Source organism: Lactuca virosa, chromosome 4 (assembly GCF_052849685.1).
Source record: "Lactuca virosa cultivar CGN04683 chromosome 4, Lactuca_virosa_CGN04683_v6, whole genome shotgun sequence".
Taxonomy (NCBI): domain Eukaryota; kingdom Viridiplantae; phylum Streptophyta; class Magnoliopsida; order Asterales; family Asteraceae; genus Lactuca; species Lactuca virosa.
This window is the reverse complement of record NC_136429.1, coordinates 49228574-49248132: the sequence shown is the minus strand read 5'-3', so window position 1 is coordinate 49248132 and position 19559 is coordinate 49228574. Positions and strand designations below refer to the sequence as shown.

At 35.7% G+C, this 19559-nt stretch overlaps 1 protein-coding gene and 1 long non-coding RNA gene across 2 annotated transcripts; one reads left to right on the top strand and one right to left on the bottom strand.

Annotated features, from left to right (window-relative positions):
• Positions 1–8936: 8936 nt before the first annotated feature.
• On the bottom strand, positions 8937–19239 carry LOC145104003 (callose synthase 7-like). Its single transcript, XM_079041286.1, has 41 exons — positions 19041–19239; positions 18852–18952; positions 18655–18767; positions 18482–18572; positions 18271–18381; positions 18063–18185; positions 17890–17979; positions 17700–17791; positions 17493–17616; positions 17233–17367; positions 17065–17141; positions 16892–16979; positions 16687–16809; positions 16483–16600; positions 15879–16210; positions 15619–15671; positions 15478–15538; positions 15302–15383; positions 15175–15224; positions 15000–15086; positions 14809–14913; positions 14633–14730; positions 14482–14563; positions 14215–14378; positions 14001–14124; positions 13810–13913; positions 13629–13731; positions 13074–13225; positions 12882–12991; positions 12680–12799; positions 12497–12565; positions 12236–12425; positions 12019–12130; positions 11807–11929; positions 11610–11728; positions 11352–11435; positions 10911–11253; positions 10015–10812; positions 9873–9923; positions 9570–9755; positions 8937–9365 (listed from the first exon to the last, which is right to left on the bottom strand). The coding sequence occupies exons 1-41, from the start codon at positions 19237–19239 to the stop codon at positions 9126–9128; spliced, it is 5727 nt and encodes a 1908-aa protein (XP_078897412.1). The 3' UTR covers positions 8937–9125.
• LOC145104004 (uncharacterized) lies at positions 10236–19357 on the top strand. The gene is made up of 2 exons (XR_013706978.1): positions 10236–10350; positions 18774–19357. It is a non-coding gene; the product is annotated as an uncharacterized LOC145104004 (long non-coding RNA).
• Positions 19358–19559: the final 202 nt, after the last annotated feature.

Sequence of the window (19559 nt, the reverse complement as noted above, 5' to 3'; positions counted from 1 at the left end):
TCCGGTAGCGGAGGGAAGAGCTCGGGGTGATCGCATGGCACACACCATTGATTAGTCAGCCTGGGATGTTTTACGCTGATAATGAAAATATGTTTTGGAATTTACACTCTGATTTATGTTATGATTTCATTTATGGTTTGACAATTATGTTTTAAGTAATGTTTTAAAAGGAAATTTTCAGTCATGATTTTTGGGTCATTACAGAAGCTTTTTAGGATTAGCCGAATATTATCGCCGATTTATCCAAGGCTTTTCTTCGATTGCTACTCCATTAACAGCTTTGACCCACAAAGGAGCTACTTATGCTTGGAATGAGAAGCATAAGGAAGCCTTTGAAAAGTTGAAGAAGAGATTGTGTGAAGCACCGATTCTTTCGTTACCTGAAGGAGTTGATGGCTTCGTAGTTTATAGTGATGCCTCTGGAGTTGGGTTAGGATGTGTTCTGACCCAAAGGGATAAAGTGATAGCGTATGCATCGAGGCAATTGAAAGAGCATGAAAAGAACTACCCCACTCATGATCTGGAGTTGGCAGCGGTAGTATTTGCCTTAAAGATATGGAGGCACTATCTTTATGGTACTAAATGTAAACTTTTCACTGATCATAAGAGTCTTCAATATCTCTTTAATCAGAAGGAATTGAACATGAGACAGCGGCGCTGGCTAGAACTACTCAAGGCTACGACTGTGAGATACTTTACCACCCTGGTAAAGCAAATGTTGTTGCTGATGCTCTCAGTCGGAAGGTAAATCTTGAAAAGAAAAGGCCAAGAGCGTTGAGAATTGAAGTCGTCTCAAAAATTGTGGAAAGTATAAAGAAAGCTCAGGAGGAAGCTTTAGAGAAAAATGACCGAAAGGAGGAACGTTTGGGGAAAACGTTGGTGTTTGATACAAACGGTCAAGGATTAAAGGTACTCAAAGATAGGATTTGGGTACCTAATACGGGATGAGTAAGAGATCTTCTGATGGAAGAAGCTCACAAGACCATGTACTCGATTCATCCCGGCAGTACGAAAATGTATAGGGATCTAAAACCCTATTACTGGTGGTCGACGATGAAGCTCGATGTTGCTAAGTATGTGGCCGAGTGTGTAACATGTGCTAGGGTTAAGGCACAACATCAGAAACCGTATGGGAGTTTAGAACCTTTACCTATACCCATGGGTAAATGGGAGGACATTACCATGGATTTTGTGACTAAACTGCCCAGAACAAGGAACGGTCACGACATGATTTGGGTGGTTGTTGATCGCTTCACTAAGAGTACACATTTCATAGCCGCTAACGAGAAATGGTCTATGGATAAACTTGTGAATTCTTATGTGAAGGAAATTGTGAGGCTTCACGGTGTTTCGTTAACGATTGTATCCGATCGTGACAGCCGTTTTACCTCAAGGTTTTGGAGAAGTCTACAAGAGGAATTGGGTACTACGTTGTGTTTGAGTACAGCTTACCATCCGCAAACTGATGGTCAAAGCGAACGAACGATTCAAACATTGGAGGATATGCTGAGAGCATGTACCCTAGAATTCCAAGGTAACTGGGATGAACACTTACCTCTAGTAGAATTTTCCTATAATAATAGTTTCCACTCAAGCATCAAGATGACACCTTATCACGCTTTGTATGGGGAAAAGTGTCGAACGCCGTCATGTTGGTTGGAAGCTGGGGAAAAGCAGTTTATGGGACCTGAAATAGTCCATCAGACTGCTGAAAAGTTGAAAGTGATAAGGGAAAGGATGTTAGCTGCTCAAGATCGACAAAAGAGTTATGCTGACAAGAAAAGACAACCGATATCCTTCGAAGTTGGAGATTTGGTTTTACTTAAAGTCTCACCGTGGAAGGGACTTATAAGATTTGGTAAAAGGGGAAAATTGAGTCCAAGGTTTATTAGACCATTTAAAGTTCTTCAGAGGATCGGGAATCAAGCTTACAAGTTGAAATTACCGGAAGAACTGGAGGGTATTCATAACACCTGTCATGTGTGTTATTTGAGAAAGTTCACGGGAGATGTGCCCGACATAATTCTGATATCTGAGTTAAGGTTGGATGAAAACAAGAGGTTGATCGAAGAACCTGAGGCAATCGTTGACCGTAAGACTAAGAAGTTGCGACGCAAGATGGTCGATTTAGTGCTTGTGCGTTGGAAACATAAGAATGGGCCAAATCTCACCTGGGAAACGGAGAGTGACATGATGAGTCGCTACCCGCATTTGTTTGTTGATGTGTGATTCCGGGGACGGAATCATCCTAAGGGGGAGAGAATTGTAACGATCGTGTTTCTAGCCTAGGCATTAATATTGATGTGATAGTTTAGGTTAACCTTTGTAACTCATTTTGAAGAAATGAAAAGGAATTATGTGAATATTATGTAAATTATGTGGTTTATGCTTAATTATTAGGGTTTAATTAATTAAGAATAAAAATGAGCGTCGAAAATAAATATTAGATAAAGCCGATATCTATTAAGAAACTTGTAGTGGGTGTGACAAGGATTACGGATATATAAAGAATACCAAAATCCGAGTTATAACGAAGAAGTTATGACCTGTTGAAGTTTCGCGACAAAACTGGCACGGTGCCGAATGTCGTAAAAAGTGAGTTTTTGATAAACTACTTTTTAGCCTTAGTAATCTAAACGAAACTCGTAGTGTTCGTTAAACCGAGAGTAGATATAAAAAGAACGCCCAAATCTGACTTCGTATGAGGAAGTTATGATTTTTCGAAGTTTCAGCTTTGCAGTAGACAGCTAAAAACTCGAATTTTAGATCGAGTGATTTTTAGCCGACACGACCTAAACGAGAATCGAAGGTCTCGTCATTAGTAGCACAACGGTAAAAAGACAAACGAAAACGGACGTCGGATGAAGAAGTTATGAATTTTTAACGGATTTCCTGTCCCGGTCTGTTAAAAATAATAATATCATGGTTCCAGAAATCGGGATTAATCGGCGATTAATCGTGGATTAATCGCTTGGCGTTCTCCAACCGTCGAGGATTAGGGCATTAATCGGAAATTTATGATTAATCGGGTTTGGCGGGATTAATCGGCCTGGAGAGATTAATCGGTCAAAAAAATCAACAAAAATCAAAAAAGTCAAAAAAATTAAAAAAAAATAAAAATTTTAAAAAAATTCAAAAAACCAACTTTTTTTTACTCCAAAATTTTCAAATTTTCAAAATTTCGAATATTATACCAAAATGTTCATATTTTCGTATTTCCAAATTTCCAAATTACAATTTTTCTTATTTTTCTAATTTTGAAGTACTTGTTTTTCTTAAGATATATTAATATTTAATTAATTTTAATATTTTATTAATAATCTATGGTCACCGATTAATCCCCGTCAAGACCGATTAATCCCTTAACACAGTCGACCGTCGAGCTACCGTCGAGCGATTTTTACAACCTTGAATAATATAAAAATTAACGTCAAAATTAGCCGACGAAGTCTAAACGAAAGTTGTAGAGCGTAATTTTACCTACGCGTGCATATAAAGAACGTAAAAAACGGAGCTCGTATGCGAAACTTATGGATTTTAGAAGTTTTGGCGCGAAAATCGAGAAATATTGTCAAAACCGAGAAATCTCGCATACGTGGACTTCGGCCACGTGTCCTCGCCTCGCATCCGACGCGTGTCCAAGAATTGTTGAGTCATCCGAAGCTGTGGCGCATCCGAGGAGCGACGCGTGTGCAGCCTAGTCCGAACCTCGCAAAGCCTGCCGCGTGTCCGACCTTCGCACCAGCTGTCACCCTTTCCTCCTACTTCGGACCCGACCCTCGGACCCAGGCTTCGGTCCACTTAGAAGTTGACAACGAGCCCCTCGCATATGCAGCCCACGTGCGAGCCACCTGCGAGCCTTCGGATCTGCTGACGTGTGGAGGCTTCTCAGCCATTGGATCAGCAGCCTCGGCCCCTATAAATAGGAGGGTGCGAGACCTCCTGGGGGTATTTTGAAAACTTGTCACTTTTAGCCCCTAAACCCATATTTCTTTCATTCTAACATCCCCGAAAGCCCCGGTATCAATTATAACCCCCAGAATACGCCACGAAGTGCCCGAGAAGCCCGGAAAATTTGTCTTTTCGGTTTCGAAGCCCGACCCTCGCAGAGTCCGGTTTCTGAATAAAACTCCCGGTTTTATTAGAAACGAACGTTTTAGGAAACGAATTGCTGCCCGATTATCATCAAATCATGTGAGTGTATAGTCACCTTCATCTTACACCTAGATATGAAGTATTTTATTTAAAATACGTGCTACGTGTAATTATATTAATTGTTTAATTGAGGTGACTGTTGAATAGATGTTTTATACAAGTTTTAAACTGTATATGTATTTTTATCTACAAATATGTTGGGTAAAACATGGGTAGATAGTTGGTGTGTGATGAAATAAAGTGATGAGAGGCCTCGATGTGATTGTGATTCAGTCATCTAGCGGAGTTTGGATGACGACCACGGACTTTTCTAGACAGTCCAGTAGAAACGTTGGCAGGCCCGCAACTTATAGGTGTTAATGAACTTGGGCGTTCATTCGCTGTACTCCATCCCCCTCATGGTTGCCTTTAGGACATGTATGGCTGAGGAAACCCCTTAGCAGTAGTGTCCATCCCGATGATATTCTATAGGCTAGGTCCCTTGTGATAAGTGTTTAGGGACGTAAAGTGAGGATAACGGGAACGGGTAATCAGGGTTATTGTTGATTGATGAACTTAATAAGTTTATTATTATTGTGGGTTGAAAACCCTATATGCTCACCAGGCTCCCAAGTCTGACCCACTCAGCTTTTTTATGTTACAGGTAGTGGACCCCGTGCATAGTCGGAAGACGATGAGAGATTTTTGGATTATAGGCCAGTAGTTGTAAATAACTGTTGAAAGGCTTATAATGTCTTGTTTATGCTTTTGATCTGTATCGGAACATGACATCCCGAGGTTTTGATATGAAATGAAATTATATATTTCTTAAAGAAAGGTTTTGACAAACTTTTATCATATTTTGTATTGGGGACCAATTCCGCAACATCTTTTAAAAAGATTTCTCTGATTTTATTTTAAAAAGCATAAATTAAATCGGTCTTTTCTGGCCGAGAAATTAGGGGATGTCACATGTTATAAACTTCAGAAGTTGTGTTTTTTTACAAAGTTCTTGTCAACGTGGAACATTCCAGCTTATTGATGCGATTTAAATATGCAAGTTAGTTATGGTAAGCTGATCATGGGGCCATGGGGGAATGATAATGGTTGCATGTTATATGACAATATTTATTGATATTTGTGGTTTTGTTTGAGTTTGATTTTACTAATTTGTTTGTATGATATACAAAAGGTAATCAATGCATGTTCACAACAAAGATGCACCATCAGGGATGCTTCTCTAAAGCTCTAGGAAGAATGTATAGATGTGGATTTGTTGAATTTGTAGATTTCGTTGACATTGGTCGCTTCTCAATAAATGATATGTATCTTATAAGGGAGGAGGGAGTCATTCCCACTCAACCCACTGCCACATCAGTTTTTCTTTTTCATGTTTTTTCATCTTTCTCAACCCACAACACACGGAAACCCTATCTTTTTCAACTCATTCAACCCATTCAATTAATATATATATATATATATATATATATATATATATATATATATAACAATCAAAGTAAAATTTTAATTAGCAATAGAGTTACCGTCGGTACGACTCCCTCTTCAGCGGGTTGTTTAATTGGTTTCACTAACTCACTTTATCCCCTCTCTCTACTTTCTCTCTCTCATTTTCTCTTGTACCATGTGTTTTAAGACTTGTATCTTAGTTGTTTTGTATTTTTTTTAATTGAGTGGGTTGAGAAATATATGATTTTCGTATGTTGTGGGTTGGAAAAGATGAAGAAAAAAGAAAGACAAAAACTGATGCGACAGTGGGTTCAGTGGGTACGACTCCCTCCTCCCACTGAACTCACTGCCAAATCAGATTTTCTCTTTCGTTTTTCTTCATCTTTCCCAACCCACAACACACAGAAACCCTATCTTTTTGAACCCACTCAACCCATTCAATTAAAAAAAATACAAAACAATCAAGGTAAAATCTTAATTAGCAATAGAGTTACCACCGGTACCACTCCTGCTTCGGCGGGTTGTTTAATTGGTTTCACTAGCCCACTTCATCATTTCTCTCTACTTTCTCTCTCTCATTTTCTCTTGTACCATGTGTTTTAAAACTTGTATCTTAGTTGTTTTGTAATTTTTTTAATTGAGTGGGTTGCATGGGTTGAGAAAGATAGAATTTTCGTGTGTTGTGGGTTGGGAAAGATGAAGAAAAAGAAGAGACAAAAATTGATGTGTCATTGGGTTGAGAGAGAATGAGTCCCTCCTCCCTAACAAGGGTTAACGGAATGGAGACGCGGGTTGCAAGTTTTTTTGGATGGTATCGTCGGTTTGCCATTCCTTCAATGCAAGCAGTTTAAGTGGGCTACGAAAAAAATTAGTTTCAGCGGCTTTTATAAACCGAAAGAAACTTTATCTATTTGCTTTGTGGGTCACGCACCTCCATTTTATTTAATTTTCAAAGAAGAAAAAAACAAGAGGCATAGCATGCATATATGCAACCTTGACATTTTATTTATTTGTTTTTTTTCCTACATAAGTTTGTGTACATATATATCAAAAGTACATTATAATTCATTCTCCCACTCAATGTTATTTTTTCTTTTTCTTTTCTGCATAAATGTTATTTTCGAAAAAAAATTGTTTTAAGTTAGCAAAAGTTTATTTTAAAGAAAAAAAATATTATGTTTTATTTTATTTTATATTTTTTAATTTAATTAAATAAAAAAATGATGTGGCAAATGGGTTGAGTGAGTTGGAAAAGATAGGATTTTCATATGTTGTGGGTTAGGAAAGATAAAAAAGAGAAGAGAGAAAAAAGTTGATATGGAACTGATGTGACAATGTGTTGAATGGATTAGGAGGGAATGACTCCTCCACCCTCATGAAAAAGTAAGGTCTAAAAAGTAATATCCGTCTTGGGTGATGATCTGGATCCTTAACCTAACTCTAATTCACATCTGTCACAGATAGACAAAAGGTACCCACCTCACTCTCAGACATAAGTATAACCTCATTTTAATTATTGTAATTTAATGTTTGTATTTATTTTCCTTTATGATAGGGTATAGTAAATACAAAAGTTGTTTCCATGTGCTTATGATAAAGGGACCCTATCATAAATATTGATTAAGGCTTATACATGATAATATGAAACTTATTTGGAAGGGGACTTTACAGGGGCTTGTTATGGAATTGTGCAATTTCTTGTATTGTCCCACATTTTGAAAAAAAAACTATGAAGGAGCTAAGGATGCATAATCAATAGGGATTTGAATGGTTAAAAGGAATTCCACAAAAAACACTTGGTCAGGTCACATTTTACAGAAAGAGCTTATATTGATGTGTTATTGAACATCATTTGTGAGGTGTTTAATAGCAAATTGATTGATGGAAGAGACAAACCAATAATAACTTGTTTGGAATACATGATGGAATAAATGGCAAATATGCAAAAGACTATTTACAAGGCCAATAGACCCTTGACAACAACTTACCTTTTATATGGTATTCAAACCCAAGCCAATTAATGCAGTGTGGTGTACTATGGGAATTCCAAGTATCGGCTTAGTGGTCCTTTGATGAGCAATGTACTATGGGAATTCCAAGTATCGGCTTAGTGGTCCTTTGATGAGCAATGTGTTGTATATGTTAGTATTATAAGTGTCTCATGTAGGAAGTGGGAGTTGACATGTATAGCTTGTAAGCATGATGTTACATTCAATTAGGATATGATAGAAAGTCACGAGCATGTAGGAATGTAAAGAGTTGGTTAAGTGTTACTAGTTAAAAACATGGTAAATACGTATGCACTCAAGATAGAACAAATTAAAGGTAAAAGAATGTGGCCTAGAAGTGATTGCCCAACCTTATTTTCACAAGCAGGTTGGAAGAGCTAAAAGGAAAAGAAAGAAAACACAAGATGAGATTGTAAGTCAACACATGGTAAAGAAAAAATAACAAGTTGTCAAAAAGATTACAACCAAGGAGCTGTGAAAATGAAGGTATTGGCTCGTCTAATGGAGTTCTAAAGCTAGAAATCATGATCATAACCGGTTGGGAAAAGGTTATTTTGTTGTGTAATGGTCTTTGTGTCAACCAAAAATTGTATTTTGTTGGTCTATGTTGTTCTTATTATACTAAGTTATGGTTTGCTATGTAATGACATATTATGTCATGTTTTGATTTGCATTGAGGTTTATTGACATGGTAAATTATTATTTGGAAATTTAAAAGGATGATAGTTGATAATTAAATACAACCCTTAGATTGGAGTTTGGAAACTATCATTTTGTTTGATTCTAGAAACAATCTAAGATGTCATTCCCAATATGCTTGGAATCTAATTCAACTTTCATTTTGGAAGTGATTTAATCTTGCAATCTAAACTGGTTTGACATTTTAGCTTGTTTTAAGAATCAAAATGAAAGACAAATTTTGAACTCCAATTGGTCAAAGATACCATCCAAGCCAACTTAGACAATTATTCCTAACCTGTTACAGTCTCCAATCTCTAAGTATCATGTAATAGATTTTAATATTTATTTTGGCCAACAAGAATCACTACATCCTTTCTTTTTGTTTTTGAAAATTATCAAGAACATTATAAACAACATGAAAACAAAGGAATTGTGAACCAAAACAAAAAAAGTTGATCCAAACAAAAAAAATTGCAAAATGCAAGGGTTTTTTCCCAAAAAAAAAATGTTTAGGGTTTTTTAGAAAAAAAAGGTTAGATTTCTTTTTTTAAACATTTGAGTAAACCGGAAAATTTCCGGTAAACCTGCTTAAAAGGACAAATCGAAAATACGAAAAAAACATAAAGGCTTTTTTAGAAATAAAAATAATAATAAAATAAAACTTATGTTTAATCTGAAAAAAATATATATAGATGTATATATAGGGCTTTTTATGTAATTAACTCTTTACTTATACCTCTGGAATAAAAATACAAAATACCTAGTTTCACACTATGTAAAAAAGATATTAATGTCGTTCTAATAATTACAATTTACAAAAAGCATGATCAGGGCTCAAGCAGATTGAGTCTTGTCTTTCTTCCCGGCAAGAATCATGGAGATTTGCAGACCTCTGCTGAATGCTTGATTAAACAAAAGGCGTGTCTGGAACTCGGACACAAATGGAAACCACGACAATATAACAATTGGCATAAATATCACCAATCCCATCACACATTCATACGCTCGTCCCAACTCCATTATTGAACCCCAAAATCCAATCCCTTTTACACAAGGCCTGCATGCCTGACCAATCTGAAACCACCATAAACCACCCAAATTACTACAACAGAACAGAACACCGTTTTTGGTGTGTACAGATAGATGTCAATGGGACAAAAATTGCAATTTTGTCCGACCAAAACCAAAAAAGATGGGAAAAGATTTTTAGTTAATAAAGATCAATGTATATGCAAAAGTCGTAAATGCCCCTAGACAAGTAGGGAACTTGAAACTTACGAGGAGAAATGCCCAGCCTGTTGGGAGGAAAGCAAGAAAAGCAGCAAATATGTCGCTTAAAGTGAGGCTACATACAACAAACAGAACAGTCATAATTGATAAGAATCCGAGGAAAAGAAGCGCCTTCAAGATTCTGAACATGAGTTGAAAATCTGTCCCAAATCTCCGTCTTCCCATTGAAACCAGCTTTATTAAGAGAAAAAAACACAACCAAACAAACAATTAGATCATGTATGTATGTGAATCAAAACCCAACAATTTAAAAACATTTAACACGTGTTTGTTTTATAACACTTTCCATACCTTTAACCCTAGAAGAGCAGTTATCATGACCAACCAAGAAAGCGCATAAACCTATAAAAAGAATTGAAAGAAAAATCATAAGCATGATTGATGGAAGCGCATGACGTGACATGAGTAGGGGTATAATTGGAAATAACAGTACCAGTATACTTTGGCTGCCACGAGCTATGTTAAGGTGATAGACAAGTCCATATTGGTAAATAAAGAACCGAATTGCAAGTACAATTTCCAAAATTCTCCCTCGTATATTTGTATGTCTTAAATGTTCCTGTTCCGAATCCCACCACGATTCCCAACTTTTATCCGGTGGGATTCCGATTCCGCCGCGATCCCCCATCCAGCGTTTCCAATCCGTCCAATCTTCCACCGTCTTCTGCCAGTCAAATCCGGAAGGATTGAAAACAAACGGAGCAAACAACCAGGATGCCACCAAGAACCACATCGAAAAGGTTATAAACAGATACAAATTCGAACTACGGTATGTATCCCCATAAACTTGATAAATAACCAATAACATAGCTAATTCCAATCCTTTCACGAAGTGACTCCGCGAATATAATCTGTAATTTTCACCGAATTTCGCGTGGAAGATGACAAATCCACGACCTGTAGCGCGATATTTTGAACCTCCGTGTAGAATTGTTTTCCCGTAGTAGTGAACTTTTGTTCCGAGTTGGAAAGTGAAAAATACGGAGGCTAACTGAAGTTGCATGATGATGAAATCGCCTAGGGCTCTTCGGAATCCACTTTCCAGACCTACTTCCATTGCCATGGGAAGTACCAAAAGTAACCCTAGTTGAAACACGGATTGGGTTGCTAATGCCTCTTCCAGGGCTCTATTGTTGTTAACAGTTGCATTTTCTAAAATTTTCTTTTCTAGTCCACTCAAAACCATGTACATTCTTCCGTATAGGAACACGTAAACAACAAGTACAGTTACCTGGACACAACACAAAAATCACAATAAACATATTGACGGAAGTAGAAAATTGTTATTTAACACTAAATAGAAACACATGAATGATTCTATGAGTATACCATGCTGCTAAAGTAGAAACCAATTGTGGTGTAGTAGAATGACAGCATTCTAAAAAAGTCAAAGCGGCGACCAAGGCGATAAACATCACGACTGAGTGTCTGTTCACCATTTCCATTTGCAACTTTGGCCTCAAATTGAGATATTTGATTCATACCAACATCTCTACCTTTGCCTACTTGGATGTATTCATGATGTGTCACGTATCCCCCACGTAATGTTGAGTTGTAACCTGAAAATATGTCCTCACTCAAGTTGATGATTTTTGAAGCTTTACTTATACCACCCCTTGTTATGTGGAATATTCTGTCAAATATGTCTGGGTGACCATAATGGAACCTCACCCTGTCAAAGTGTCAATTCTCAAACATAAACATTCAAAAATTTTACCATTTTCACTATAATATCATAAAAATCACTAATTATATGCCATTCATACATACCTCAGAGGGTCTGCCAAAACCCTTTGCCCAATTGTCACAAAACTTGTCTCTTGATTGGACATGAACCAAGCAAGAGATGACACACTGTAAATTAAAAAGTAATATACTGTCAACCAAAATTTGGTTACAAAAAAACTCAAATAAGAACCAAAATCACAAGAGAACTCTTTAGGACTAAAATTGAAAAACCAGCTATAGTTAGGGATTAAAAATGTAATTTACTCAAAAAAATTGTGTTAACATGAAGGGTATACCAACCTTCCAGTGAAGATGTGTTCCCTCAATCCTAGTATTGTTGGTCTCCGATCACCATGATGAACTCTATGGAATTCCTCCAAAATATTTCTCATTTTGAAAGCTTCCTCAAAGTAATTGTCCTAAAAAAAAAGAGAAGTGAAAAAGATGCTTAGTAGCATGCATTTAACACAAAAACCAAGGGGTGATTCTGGAATTACCTGATTCATGTCAATGGTTTGAAGGGCTTCCCCACGGGTGAAAATAATCGCATGGTTTTGGTTTTCGGGTTTTCCTTCACCAATTTCTGTAGGCGGGCCCGGAAGCTTGATCCGATATATTTCCTAAATTACAAAATGTAGCCCTTTTAGAAAATTCATTTCGTCAAAAAAAAGTATTATTTATATTTATATATAAGAATAATTGTAGTTACCTCATCTAGTTTATCCCCACCCTTGACAAGAACAGAGTAGTAAACCTTTTGAGATTTCCCATTGATGGTATCTTCTCTCTCGTCTATATAAGCCACACGTAAAGATGGATATCTGAGACGATTAAAAATTTTAAATACAAGTTATAACAACAATAATAATATTATAATAATGATAAAAATAATATCAGAAAGAAAGAAAGAAAGGAAAAGTAGTTACGTAAGCATTAGATTGAGTATGTTAGCATAGCAACTTTGATCTCTATTATCACTTGATTTCTTTTGAGCACCATAAATTTGGCAAGAAACAACATAGGTGAACTTCAGATCTGCCAATGCTTGTGCACGTTCTTTGAGAAGAACCCTGTGGTCTTTATTCATATCAACTGTTCTGTAGCCACTAAAAATCTCTGCAATAAAATTTGTTTAATAACTAACAAAAATATTTTATATATAAGAATCTGCAAATGATTACACTAACCAGTGTCATCAGCAGAGTCTAGGAAGCATTGAAGTTCAAGAGCTTCTTTGTAGTACATCATCCCTCTCACTGAAAAAAAAAAAACAAAACATTTTATATTTAAATCTTTGGTTATTATAGGAGAGGTTTTTTTTTTTTTTTTTTTTTGTATAAATACATGTAGTAAATTAAAGGAAATAACACCTGTTCTTGAAAGTGTTTGCCCCCTGTAAGAAACCCATTGACGTGTTGCTTCTGTTCTGTCTTTTTCAGTAGCATTTAGTTTTGGATTTCTAATTCGCTCTTCAAAGTTCTTCCATTCATCTGATTTATAAATATGTAAAATCTAGGGTCATTGAAAACAAAAAGGGTTTTATGATAATTGAGGTAAAGACTAAAGAGTCACCTGGATATATCTTTTGAAGATAAAATAAGATTGAAATTCCATCTTCGTTTTCCAAATGAAGCTCCTCCTCGGAATATAGAACATCTTCTTTGTAGTAAGGAGTCAATACACTGTTTATGTAATTTAGTTGCATTTAGGACATGTATGTATTTTTAAGCAAGTGAAACAATGTGGCATTAAAAATTTACTGACCTAAATGACAGCATATTGTGAACTTTTGGGGCGTTTGGCATCTTCATATACAAGGAGTTTGTAAAGAAAGTGATACGTCTACGAGCCTCCAAATTCATAGGCACGTTAATTGCAGATTCCTTAACAGTCATAAGCAAATGGAGTCTCACTACCTGTATATAAATAAGCACAAATAAAACAATTGGTGAAATAACATTTAACTAAAAGTGGACAAATTAAGAAAAAACGAGCCATATCAAAAATTGAAAAGTTGGACTAAAACTGCAGAGGGGTGTAAACCATAGGAACCAAAACTGTAAGTTACTCTTTCCTAAATTTTATACTACAGGGACCAAAACTGTAATTAATGAAATTAAAAACCTACAGGGACCAAAAGTGTAATTCAGTCATTTCCTAAATTAAAAACTACATGGACCAAAACTGTAATGAATGCAAATTAAAAACTACAGGTTCAAAACTGTAATTAATGCATAAAATTTACAGGGACCAAAAATGTAAATGATGCAAATCAAAAGTACAGGGACCAAAACTGTAATTATTGCAAGTCCTGCATACCTTCTCCTTCCAAGATTTAACTCGAGTGAGCCTGAGATTAATCCGTACAAATCTCTCCTTTTTGTCATTGTCCTGAAGATGAGAATGAACACTTTCAAGTATTCTACAGTAATCCAAGAGATTTCATGTTATAAAATTGTAGAAAAAAATCTTGTGAATAAATTTTTTTGTCAAAACTTACTCGTGTCCATTAATCATAACATCTTGTGTAATAACCTCCATAAGATCTTGAAGGACATTAATAATTTGGGATGTATATTTCTCAGCGTTATCGTACTCTGTTAACTGAAAAACACCCAATACAATACTAAAAAAATTAGTTTTTATAACAAGCATAACAACAATGATAATATATACTGTATATAGTTTTACCAGATGGCTTAAGAATTTCTCCAACTTATCATTGAGTGATGGCAATCCACTCATCCGAAATTTACTTAAGAACAATCGTGTTTGGATGCTAGTATCAATTTCATTGCATATATGCCGTATGATCCTATTATATTAAGTGAGGAAAAAATAAAAACTAATTGTCATTATATTCATGAAATGAAAGGAAATAGTTACATAAAAGCATGGAACCTACATTTTATCCCCATCATCATCAAGAATACCATTTAATATTCCCTTTAATGTTTGGTAGCACTCGATAACTGCTGAATGCATATAGTCATCATTACTGATCTTTCTAAAGAGGTCTGCATCTTCCTTTCCTTTAAAATCTTTGGCCATGTCTAATGCAATTGGGATCTTAAATTAATAAAAAGTGGTCAATACTCATAACTCAATACATGATCCACATTCAATGTAAAATATTAATTTTTATGATCAAATAAGGTATAAGGAGTTGAACCTTGCTAGCAAGCAGGAAAGGTGGCCATTGGATAACTGGGACAACACCTGTTGTATATGGTACAAGAAGTAGATCTCTCTCCCTATATAATGAAGGGTATATCAGTAAAATCACCCAAAATACAATATTTAAGATATGAGGTGGTTTCAACCTGTTGCTGATCAAGTCCTCCATCCGCAACGAAAATATGAACTCATTCCACACTTGTGAAAATTTTGCTATGTTTTTCCTCACCAATGAATCATTCTCCTACAGACCATTTTTCATTAAAAGAAAATGTAAGACTTAATTAGAATAAAAAAGAAAAATATGATATTTTTTTCTTACCAAAGGGTCTCTTTTATGTTCTTCTTTTTGCATCGGTACAAGGCGTTCATAGAAAGCTGATGGAACTGAATCAAATCGGGAACGCAGCATTCCAAGTGTCCGAATCTTGAAATAAATGACAGAAAATAATCATAAATAATTTACAAAATAAAGGATCTTAATTAAAGAAGATATGTGTACTAAGTACTAACCTCACCCAAGTGACTAAAGGCTCCATAGATTCCACCAATAATAGTAGCAAATATTGCATACCAAATTTGTGCATCCATGAAATAAATCTAAAGGAGCATTATTAACATATCTACTTTTAGTGAGTTGCATGAAAGCAGAATATACATATACACACAAACAAACACACACACTCACCATGACAATTGGTCCCCAAATGGAAATAACAACACCAATATTGTGAGTCACTGCAAATTATTCAAAAGGAATTAGATTCTAATTTAAAATGTAAGCACAAGAAGGGAGATTAAAAAAGTTACTTTACCATTAGGAAAGAATTCATGCCATTCATATTTGCTAACTGACATATTCATGATTGTTTTTGTTGGTGCAACCAGAGGCAAAATCTATCATGAAAATGTGAAAAATGACCTTTAAAACTACATATGTGATTTATAAAATCGGAACTTTTTGTAACTGAATGATAAGAAATTAGACAACCTCCACATAGTAGCTGAATGCAAACTTGCTTAGTAGCAGAAGAATCCAAAATAGTGTATACCTAAAGTTCAAGTGTTGTAGACTTAGAAATAGAAACGAGAAAAAGAATATTTAAAGATCAATTAAAGTGTGCATCCTTACTTCAAAAGGGAAAACATGCCCTCGTGCATCCCTCTACCAACATAGAGCTTTGGCTGAGAAAAATTGACAACTTTGAAGTCAATAGGAAGAAATATCATTCTACTTACAATTTAATTTCTTATTAAGACACTTTGAAAGATCTACCTTGTTTTCTTTGTATTTGGATGAAATTGCTATAATTGGATAGATTTTTCAATGTATAATGCTAGGAAATGAAAGTAGGATGCTATAAGAAGCAAAGCAATGGAAGATTAGCTAACCTGGGCCCACCACATTAGAAGGACAGCTACACGCCAGTTGGAGCGCTCCATGGATCTCCGCAAGGGTGGGAACATAAATAGCAATGCAGACAAAATGGTGGGTGCCAAATAAATTGCAACAAGATAGTTATAAAGTGACTCGTCCCTCCCATTTCCTCCAAGGGTACTGAAAAACTTCACAACTCCAGTTGGATTTGAAACAGATCTTGAATAACCAATGGGTAATATCACCACCCAAAAGGCAGCAATTGTAAATTTAAGAAGGTAGCGAAGTATCTGAGTACGTTTTAAACTCCTCCAAGCATTGAAGCTAAGAATTATATCTAAACCAGCTGTCAAATAGGGAAAAAAAACACAAATGTTAGGGTAAAATCGTCATTTACTTCAATTCAGACAGTTCATTCAGTCCAAAGAAAGAAACGATCTTTATGTATAGAACACTTTATCCCAACAGAAACTTGCACTTTATTCAGACAGTTCAAAAAAGAAAATCTTTATGTATACATCATCACCAACTCAACCACTTTATACATATGCGACTTGATGGGGAAAAAAGAAACAGGGACTTAATGGAAAGGAAATAAATACAAGTGCATAAAAGTACCTTGGAAAAAGTTGAGGACAGCAGATGTAATGAACATGCTCAAAATACTCTCAAAAACACCATCATCAAATATGCCAAATATTGATCCGTCTCCATGCCATGCAACAATTACCATAGCCTGAAAAACAAAACAAAAAAAGTTTAATGAAACTAATTCCAAAAGGAGACTATGAATGGAAAACTCTAGAATGTTATTAATTATACCTGAAAACATAATATAAGAAACATCCACATCCGATCAAAACTCCTGTAAAGGTGCAAAAATGTTCGCACTTCAACAAAATTTGTTTTAGGCTTCTTCTTTCCAGATATGACTTTAAAGTGTTCCTGCAATTACATGTTGAAATCTTAATGCCAACTAACAATATCTAATTAGTAGAAACTATAAAGTTTCAGGTTGAATGGATACATCATTTTGTAGCAATTCATCGTTAGAGTTGACAAAAAAGTCAGATGTGGGGTCCATTGGCCATCCTAATTTGAAGCATTTGTCAGACCTGAAAGGAGAAAAGTTCAAGTTTCCATTAGAAAAAAATATATATATTTTGAAAGAAAAGAAAAGTCCAGGATCATGTGCATTACCAAAAGTACTCATTGAGATCATCATAGTTTCTCCAAGAAGAATGGCTTGCTTTGCCACCTCGATTTCTCCTGGCTTCCTATCACAATGTAAGAAGAATATTTTCAATAACCCTAAACCCTAAACCCTAAAATTGGATCAGTGTAGAAAGTAGAGATAAATGTTACTACCTTCCGCATAACCTCATAAATAGGGGACACAACATCTTGCAGAAACGATTCTTCTTCAACTGCTTCAGGTTGATATCTGGCCCCACTTACAGATTCAACATTACCAAACAAAATTCCATGAATTTCATTCGCCATCTTAATCATTCAAAAAAAAAAAAAAAACATGTAAATACCATCTAATAGTCAATAGAACCACATCACAAAGATGAAAGAACAATGCTTTTTAATAACAACTCATACATATGTCTAACACAGCATACATTATGGAAAATATAGCAAAGACATTCAGGCATGAAGCGGATATTTGAAGCTTCACCCCAAATAAGCAGATAAAGTCCAATGTAAAGAAGCTCTAATTGCTGCCTATCAGCATCAGGTTCAAACCTATGCAAATATATCAAATAAACATTAGATTTCAAACAACCACAAAAATGCTACTTAATATCTTTTCTCTGATGATAACCTACTTTAGGTTTGACTTGCAGTGCAAATAATCACACCATGAACTATAGTTCTTGAATGTTTTATCCATTAATTGTTGTACAGTGTAGCCATCCAACTGCCAAATTCAAACACAATGTAACAAATCTGATACAGAACTAAAATATATGCGTGAAATAACAAAATTGAGATGAATGAAGATGTGAAAAGAAGTACCTGCTCATAATCTTCAACACTCTTCGATCTTGTATCGATATTTGCAAGCAGCAAGATTAAGTGTTCCCTCTGATTTGCAACATTTCCTTTCTTCATTGCAAGAAAAATAAACAAGAGAAAGTAGTAATTAAGAAACCATGACTTGTATGAAGCAAAATAGGGACACAATTTACCTGAAACCCAAAAATTAAAGATAGCCATTCGAGTATATCAATAACAGATTTGTCCCTGTCCCCGGGCTTTCTAAGAAGTGGAAGATTATCCACATTACGAAGAGCTCGAAGAGCCGCTTTAATCTAAAAATATTAAAATGAACAATTAAATAAACAGTAGCAGAGACAGACAGAGTTGTATGTGCATGTATTTAAGCAGGGGGACAACCTCAGGAAGCTCCATAATTGCAGGTTTAACCCCAACAGCATATAAAGGAAGAATGTTGTAGTGTTCATATTGTTCCTTTTTCTCTTCTACATCTTTTGCATATCTTTGAGTCTGCATGTTACAGAAATAAGGGCATGAATAATCCAGTGTGTCGGTATCCACAGTAATTAAAATACCTATTATCTGCATGATAGAGGATAGACCAGTTTACCTCATCTTCAATTTTTGTAGAAGGTAGTACCACTGTCCTCAATACATCATACAAGACCGTTGCAATCTGAATAATCTTAGCCATCTCCTCACTTTGAAGATTGAAATTGTAATGAGCTAAGGGGTCATTTACAGAAGATTCTGGAAGATAGTTAATTAAACAACAAAACTCACGGTTTCTTTGTATCTTGACCATCTCTGATGTTTTTCTCATAGAAGTTTTGGTAGTATTTCTGTATTTCCTTAGGATCACTGTTTGCTAATCGGGTTTTTGTCTCTTTTTCTTCCTGTAGTAAACAACGGGAATAATCCAAATTTCCATGAGTTTCTGTAAAAGCAAGATGCCTCTACATAAAACTTGTCAGGTGTACCTTCTGAAGTCTATGTAGCAGGTAGGTCTTAAATTGGCGAACACCACGTCCTGTAGATTTAGAGTCCATCCTGTGTGCCTTCTCAAATGCATGAAACCGACCTAATTCCAAAAAGAGGCGATGAACATCAATGATCACAATATACATGAAAGAAAAAAGGATAGGGTTAATTTTCGGATTTGAACATACACAAGTAAGCAACTCTGGGGTTAGCCTTCTCGATTTCATTAGCAACACGAAGGATTGGAGCAACAGAAGCAAGTGACGATGGCACGAGCTCACTGTCAACGATAGAGTTGTCGTCCGCATATGGATCAATCATGGCGGAACTCCTCCTTGACAGCGACCTCGGTGGCCCAACATCTTTCGTCCCACTCGTGCTCGCCATCTCGAACCAGCTTCAGTAAAAGCACTAAAATCCAACTGAATCTGTTGTTGTAGACCGATGTTCTTGCAATGGAAACATATGTTCTGCTGAAAAAGTATAATCGAGATTCATTCTTGTACGGACGTATGAAGTCGGTATATATGGGGATCTTTTGAATTTGCATTTCAACTTTTTGAGAGATTGATCGCTGTTGTGTTTTGTAGTGATGTTGCTTTTGCTTTTGCTTTTTGGCTGCACTTTTTGTAAATTAGATAAATGATCGATACTAATGGGGAAAAGTGACTCCCACGAAGAAGAGGTAGCTTAGGAGATTAAGGAAC